The following is a 7,740-nucleotide window of genomic DNA, read 5'->3' as shown; positions in this document are numbered from 1 at the left end:
AAAAAAAAAAAAAAAAAAAACAAGAATTTCTCTTTTCCATAACATTCTAGTTTCAATATGAAATATATCATGATTAGTTATAGTTTCCCTGGCTTGCATGCGATCTATCCATATCGATTTTCAATGTCGATCCCATAATATATCGCGTTACATCATCGCTGTCAGATTAAGTAAGAAACGTAATATTCGAATAATAGGATCATAATCGTATTAAAACACGTTTATTTAATGAACAAACGTGCTTTCGGAAATATGTATTCGATAATAATGATAATATTAATAACAGACGAACGATAAATGTCGGAGGGATGTATGGACAGCTTGTATATCGTGAAACTTTTATGCAATGACGATTGTCGATATGCAATCGAGCTGTGCCGCTCCTATTGCTTTTGATTGAACTTGTCAAAAGTACGAAGAGAATGATTTTATTAATTTTCGGCATATTTGCCCCTTCTGGTGTGTTCATTTGCCTCTCTAACGTAACGTTAAGCTACATATACATATTTTTTGATAAAGTTAGTGAGATTAAAGTTGAGAGGGCAAATCCATGTTTATTTTACACGGAGGATAATAAGACACGACAAAGATTTTTAGTTATTACTTTATGCACGCGGTCGTGCACTTTAAATACATTTACAATAGTCTATTTATAACTCAGCGCACTATCTTTTCCCTTAGAAATCATGATTAGAAACAATGAGAGACAGAGATAGAATAAAAAGCGCAAAGAAAACAAGCTCTTTCTCCATTTTTTTTTTTTCATTTTAAAATATTTGGTCCGATATTAAGAGACTCTTACACTTAATTAAACATGCGTGCCGACATGTAATAGTTTTTCTGGAACGGACGTTAATAGCAATATGGAAATTGTACGCGAGGAACACGATGGGTTACATTGATGCATTCTTAACACAATTAATTCAACAATCGATTTTATTGTAATCAATTTGTTAATCGCGATAAAAATCAAAAGAAAAATTCTATTACTCAAATCAAATAAATTATATTATTATTCAATTAACAATATCGTTGATCAAATATCAGTTCATCCCACAATAATGCGAATTTTACAATTTTACATTATGATGAAAAATAGCAATGAATATAATGAATATCAAGTAAGACAATTGGCTAAAAATTCAATTTAAATCAATAAAAATCAATACTTTGAGTTAAAATAAATTATAACTATAAAAATGTATTGAATGTATTGAACAATCTAATGAACAAATAGTTCTATTTAAATCAATAAAAGTAAAAGTACTTATTCGTTTGAAAAAAAGTTTTGTTTCTTTCTGTGTTATCAAGATAACACAGGACAAGTCATTAAAAAAAAATTAGAAGATTTTGATTAAAAAAGAATATAATCTATTTTTAAAGAAATATTACATTAATAAACTATTATTTGATTTAAAATTATTATTTTCTTAAAAATTTGTAAAATTATGTAAATGAAAAAAAATTATCAATGCTGACAAATAAAGAAACTTGCAAAAAACAGGAAAATTAATTTAAAAAAATTTACACCGATTATGGGATGATCTAATATCTTTAAATTTTCAATGCTTTGGATGTATGCAATCAATAGAATAACCCATTATCAAACTTGGTACATTCCATTAGACGGTCAAGAAATATTCTTTTTTAAATATTTTGGACTAGATTGATAAACGAGCAAGATCGTACCGATTTGAAACAACCTGGCACGCTTCAAATTCACGCACGATCGAATATTTTTCTATTTTGGAAGCAACCAAGAAAAGGAACTGTATGACACAATAAAGAGAGAGTAACGTGTATAAGAATTATAAATGAGATTCATTCGCAGCGCTCTTAATTACCATTTTTTAATTTTTTTTTTTTTTTATACTGTTCAATTACTTTTAGTGATGATTACACGTACAACGCATAGACGAAAAATCTGACGACAACAGCTCGTGTTAATCAAAGAATAAAAATTTATTCGCTTGGTCGTCACACACACGAAAGGGCAACACGCAACACGTAGGAGAGAGACCACACTTGTTAGATACATACAGTAAATTTAAATTGGGTCAACTCTACTTAAGCGTTTACATTTAAATTATCCGAACATTGGCTCTGCACAGATAAGTACTCTCCGTCTAAATATACATTTCAATTCGGTGTGCGAGAATAGTCTTCCACTATATTAAATATATATAAATATAAATATATATATATATATATGTATCTACTCGTATTTATATATTTATATTTATATATGTATACATATTCTTTTTTCTCATTTTTAATTGCCCGATTTTTTTTTCGATCTAGTCAATTGGAATCGGTCGGAACTTTTGATTCATTCATTTTAAAAATGGAATCAATAATTAAGTTCGGCTTGATATAGTTTAAGAATTCTTCAATTCTATAATAGTTTTTAGATTCTCCTATTCTTTTTTTACTCTTTTCAATTTTTTTGTTGGAAGCTATCGAGAAATGTCTGTTTTGTAATAATATGTAATATATCTATTACATAAAACGAAAGGAATGAAATATTCCGCCGAAAATAATATCACAGCCTGGAGACACGGTGGAAGACTAAGATCCATGGCTAAAACTTCAATTGAAGTCCCAAAAACAATTGAACAAAATGGCACAGATCGTTGGAATTCAGATCAAAAGTATTTCTATGAATTTTTTTTCGATGTTTTATCTATATATTGCAAAGAATTAAAATTTATAATAAATTTATAATAAAAGTGAACAAACTTAACGAAAATTAAAACTCATGAATAAAAATTAATAACATAATATTTCATTAACAATCTCTATTGCTATATTGGTTTTTTTTCTCACAATACTAGTCTCTTCTTCCTTTTTCCTCCGTGATTGTGATATTATTTAGAAAGCTTAATGCTTCTAACTTTCAGTCGTACAATGAATACATAGTTTTTTCTTGTTTCATAGTAATAAAAATTACATTTGACCATTTTTCTCTGATTTCGTCAAGAAGAAAATATGACGAAAAGATGGTCATTAAAAAGTGACTAGTATATGCACTTGTTCGCACAACGTTCAAATTAGTTCAAACTTTTTTTTTTTTGTTTCTTTTTTTATGATGCTAGACGTATATCATACATGTATAACGTGTATCATACACGTGTAACAAAAATAGGTTTATAGGTTTCTTTTGGTCGATTTTTGTTACCAGGATTCACCAATAAGACACACATGAAAATGATTCGAGACTAAGATTCAGCTATCTTTTTCACAGCATTATCGTAATAATTCTGCAAAAAATTATAGCTATATACTTGACTCTGCAGTAAGAAACAACTATTTGTTTCATTTCAAAATATAGCGTGGACTTTTAAAAATAGCTCATTTATGAAGTGATATAATCATAAATATTGTTAATTATTATAATTGATATACTCAATTATAATTATCATTCGAAATATGCTCCAATTTGTTAACAAACAATCCTAAATAATAACAAATATAAATAATATATGTAGATAAAATAATGATCAATAATGTTGTGCACATATATATATAATAAATAATTAAATAAACAATATTGTGCGCTACGCAAATATATTTCATAATAATTAATGCAAGCAAATCATAAAATTAGGAACATGAATTAGAAAAATAGTTTTATTAAATATATATGTGTATATGTGTGAGAGAGAGAGATTGTTAGACGAAATATTTAAAAACTGAAAAGATATTTCTCCCATTCTCTTTTTTTTAGAGATAAACTTAAATGCCACACATTCTTATAGAAAATAGTTATTTTGCATTTAAAAATCTTGTAGGTACTGGTAATTGTTCTAACTTGTCTATTGTGCTCTTTGCCATTTTATATTTTTAATTTTCCTAATATAATATTTATATTTTTTTTTATCATCATGATAAAAATACATTCATGATTAGGATTTTTTATTATATATGCTATTTTCAATATCTAATTTCATAAGCAAGCTAATATTTTAATAAGTTATCGATAAAAATGTTACTTTGTGAACAAACACAAGATACTCTAAAAGTATCTTAATCTCTGAAATATAATCGATAATAATTATCGAAATATAGAAAATAATTTAATTCATTGATTCTTTATATTTTCAGTAAAATGGAATACAGTTGCTAAAATATTAAGTATAAGAATGACATAAAAGTATATTATTTAGAAATTCTGTAAGTTTTTCGCATTATTCTCTATTTTTTTTTTTTTTTTTTTATGAATAATTCAATAAAAATCTTATTTAATATTCAGATTTCTATCTTGTAAACATTTCGAGCACATGACAAGATAGGCTAATACTTCTTGATCTGATACAGTCTTGAAAAATTCACTTCAGTACTATATTGCAGATATGAATCAGTCGAGATTATAATTTTTCTCGTTTTTTTTTTCTTTTTTTTGTTATCTCTTCACTGTGTGTCATAGGTATAAACTTGGTAACTATTAACGACGATTCTTACTGGTACACGTCTAAGTAAATAGTCATTACGAAAGTCGACTCGAGATGATACTTGAAAACACGCGGATGAGATTCATAAAGTAGGTGTACAAGTTTGTGCTCATTTTACATTACTGTACAAAAGTATCATATCTTTAGTACAGCAGTGCAATATATCACTATTCGCAAATAGTTCATCGAATATCTGAAATATTAGTTTTGCTGCCAAAGATTTTGATTAGTTGATCTTCATAATCCTCGATATTACGTTTCATAAGTTCCATGCAAGGCCCAAGTAAGCGTTCAAAAGCTTCAACGTCCAAAACTGAAAAAATCGTATTTAAAAAAAAATATTTTAGATTGCAATTTTTCGTAAACTAAATTACACATATCGATACTCTCATGATTATTTATTTATCTATATTCATATAAAAATCAAATGTATAATATTAGATAAATAGATATTTTAATGGATAATATTACAAGTATATAAAAAGAAAACTTACAGGCCAGTTTTACTTCGCCCACAGCGTAGGCCGAAGCAGCGCGAGGTTTATGTGTCACTAGCGCCAATTCGCCTAAGTATCCACCAGCGGGAACTCTATTAATCTGTAATATCAAATAGAATATCAAATGATATTCATTACATTGACAATGTACTAGTTTCCTACTAATATATTAATAACTACGAGTTCAGTCTTATATTGTATTGAGTTATATAGATTAGTAATTATTACAATAATTTTAGAAAATGAAAATCAACATTTGTACCTCGATTTCGCGACCATCATCTCCTTTTATGGTAATCTTAACGATACCGTCTTCGACAAAATACATTCCATCGGCTGTATCGCCCTGTTTGATGATCTGATCGCCATCTGAATAATGTTTTGGTACTAGAGCATCCGCTAAATTCATACGCTCATATGGCTAAAATAAAAACAAAAATTAAACACTGATATTATTATTCAATTGCTATTATTCATATTATTATTATATTATTATTATCCATAGTACTATTTTACATAATAATAAATATTATTAAATTTATTATTTAAATTAAATTAGTTTGTTATGAAACAATAAAGTATAAAATAAATATTAATAATTTTAATTCTAACTGAATTCTTGGCAACTGAAATGTTTTGTGCTTTATCCAAAATTTAATAATATATTTGACATGTAATTGAAAATAATCAGCTGTTACTATCAATCAAACAGAATATTCTAAAATAACCTAATAAATAATCATTTCCTGAAACAACTTATATATAATATATATAATCTCTTAAATTACAAGCGATGAATTGTTTCTAAGAAATTTTCTATATATCGCAATATTTTCGAATACAGATATAAGACTTGCCTCGAGAGATTTAAGCATCGGAACTTTATTAATAAGATCCTCATACATCTTGCGTTTTTTATAAGCGGACTTCAATAAAATACGTCGAAAAGTTTGCCTATCCATAGCCCATAATGTACCATCCGTGATGGCCTTGATAGTGGCTGCTCTTGGCATATTATAAAGGAGTGCAAGCTCTCCGAAAGCACCACGGTTATCGTATGTATGTATCAAGGATTCCATTTCTGTTTGATCTTTTACATATACTTCGAATTTTCCTCTGAAAGAGGAGCAATAATTAAATATCTTTTATAATCATTGATTTCATATGATTTATTAGAATTTCATATAAATAACGAAAAAAGAAAAAAAATATATATTTTACCTCTCAATGACGTAGAAATTGTCACCATCATCACCTTGTCGAATAACTATTTCTCCAGATTGCACGATCTTTTCAAACATTGCATCCAATACATCAGTCATTTGATCCTACAAATAATTCATGAGATTCGTGTGTGTACATGCCATAATATTGGCATGCGATTATAAATACTTTATAACTAGAAACATTTATTATTTTTTAGCATTTTAGTGATGATAATTAAGATATTTTGATTTAGATGATCTATATATATTTAGATATAAACATAAAAAAATATATGTAGTGTATGAGTGTTTTATATAAATATAATAATTTAATATATATATTAAAAATATCCTTTTTTTTTCATAAAATATCTTGTAAATAATTTTTTAAACTTGATCATATATCATTTTTTATTCGTGAATTCTTAAATTCTAATGCAATAATTAATGAATTTAGTGAATTTATTAATATTCAAATAAAATTAAAAATAACTTAAGAAAAATGGTGAATATTCTCTTAATTAGAGATTTATATATATATTCTAATCTAATTTTTTTTTTGTTTTTCTTCTTTGATCTTTATAGAATAATTTATTCTTAAGAATTTGAATTTCAATTGAGCAGATTACATGTACCGATTGGCATGTCCCCGAATTGGCGCCAATTCTTGCTGCTTCAATTATGTGCAGGCTAGATAGTATATGTGTACTATGTTTAACTTACCTCATCTAGCGATCGAAAGAGAAGAATATGTTTTATGCTGTCAGCCAACCTTTCTCGTTGCGCGTCAGTTTTCGGATGCACAATCTGTAATTAATAAATAAAACTTTCATGTAATAATGATTTTAATCACAATTATATATTTTGATTTTTATTGCACAAAGAAGTATTGTATATTTGAATTACTTTTTGAAATAGCTTTTACCGAATATTTAAATTCAATAAATTTTATAAACTTTTAATGCTTAAAGAATTACGATCATCACGCGATACGCATCGATATTATAAATTAATTGCAGCGTAATTGATCGATAAAGCTAGACCTGAATATGTTATAAAAAGAAAGGGTTTTCCATTAGATACGCGTGGGTAGATTGCACAGTACGGTAAGTTTAAAAAAAAAGGAAGAAAAATCGAACTCTTTTACGATCTTACGTTTGGTTTATCAGCAATACCGGTAGTTGGAAAATAAAAAAACTAAAGAACTCTAAATTATATGATGATGATAAATAATTGTATCTTGTCTTTTTTCGTAAAATCTATAATCGATCCTCGTAAAGAAAATAATATAATATAGATTAAAGTATAGAGATGTAAATTAAATTAAACATGGATCTTCTAAATTTTGTAAGTTGCATTTTGTTTTCTCATAATAAAGAATATAAATTTTTATATATTCAATATATTTTTTTATATTCAAATTATAATGTATACATTGATTCTATATTAAAATTACATTATTTGTTCGTTGTTCTGATTGTGATTTTTATCTCTTATTTACTCAATTTCTGTCAATTTTCTTCTGTCAATTCTTGATACTTGAACAATATTTAAACATTTGAATTTTATAATCAACATTATATATAC

General features: G+C 26.5%; 1 protein-coding gene across 2 annotated transcripts in view; it reads right to left on the bottom strand.

Moving 5' to 3' along the window:
• Nucleotides 1–2,822: 2,822 nt before the first annotated feature.
• LOC102678158 (cAMP-dependent protein kinase type II regulatory subunit) overlaps nucleotides 2,823–7,740 on the bottom strand; it is an 8,807-nt gene continuing 3,889 nt past the window's right edge. For both annotated transcript variants that reach the window (XM_006613853.2, XM_006613854.2), the window contains exons 3-8: nucleotides 6,877–6,960; nucleotides 6,170–6,276; nucleotides 5,806–6,064; nucleotides 5,211–5,369; nucleotides 4,946–5,048; nucleotides 2,823–4,764 (exon numbers count right to left, since the gene is read on the bottom strand). In XM_006613853.2, coding sequence (XP_006613916.1) covers nucleotides 4,634–4,764; nucleotides 4,946–5,048; nucleotides 5,211–5,369; nucleotides 5,806–6,064; nucleotides 6,170–6,276; nucleotides 6,877–6,960 — 843 coding nt within the window. In that variant the 3' untranslated portion in view covers nucleotides 2,823–4,633. The remainder of the gene's footprint in view (nucleotides 4,765–4,945; nucleotides 5,049–5,210; nucleotides 5,370–5,805; nucleotides 6,065–6,169; nucleotides 6,277–6,876; nucleotides 6,961–7,740) is intronic.

The sequence above is a fragment of the Apis dorsata genome, unplaced genomic scaffold, assembly GCF_000469605.1.
Source record: "Apis dorsata unplaced genomic scaffold, Apis dorsata 1.3 scaffold_163, whole genome shotgun sequence".
Lineage (NCBI taxonomy): Eukaryota > Metazoa > Arthropoda > Insecta > Hymenoptera > Apidae > Apis > Apis dorsata.
This window is presented reverse-complemented; position numbering and strand designations above follow the sequence as displayed.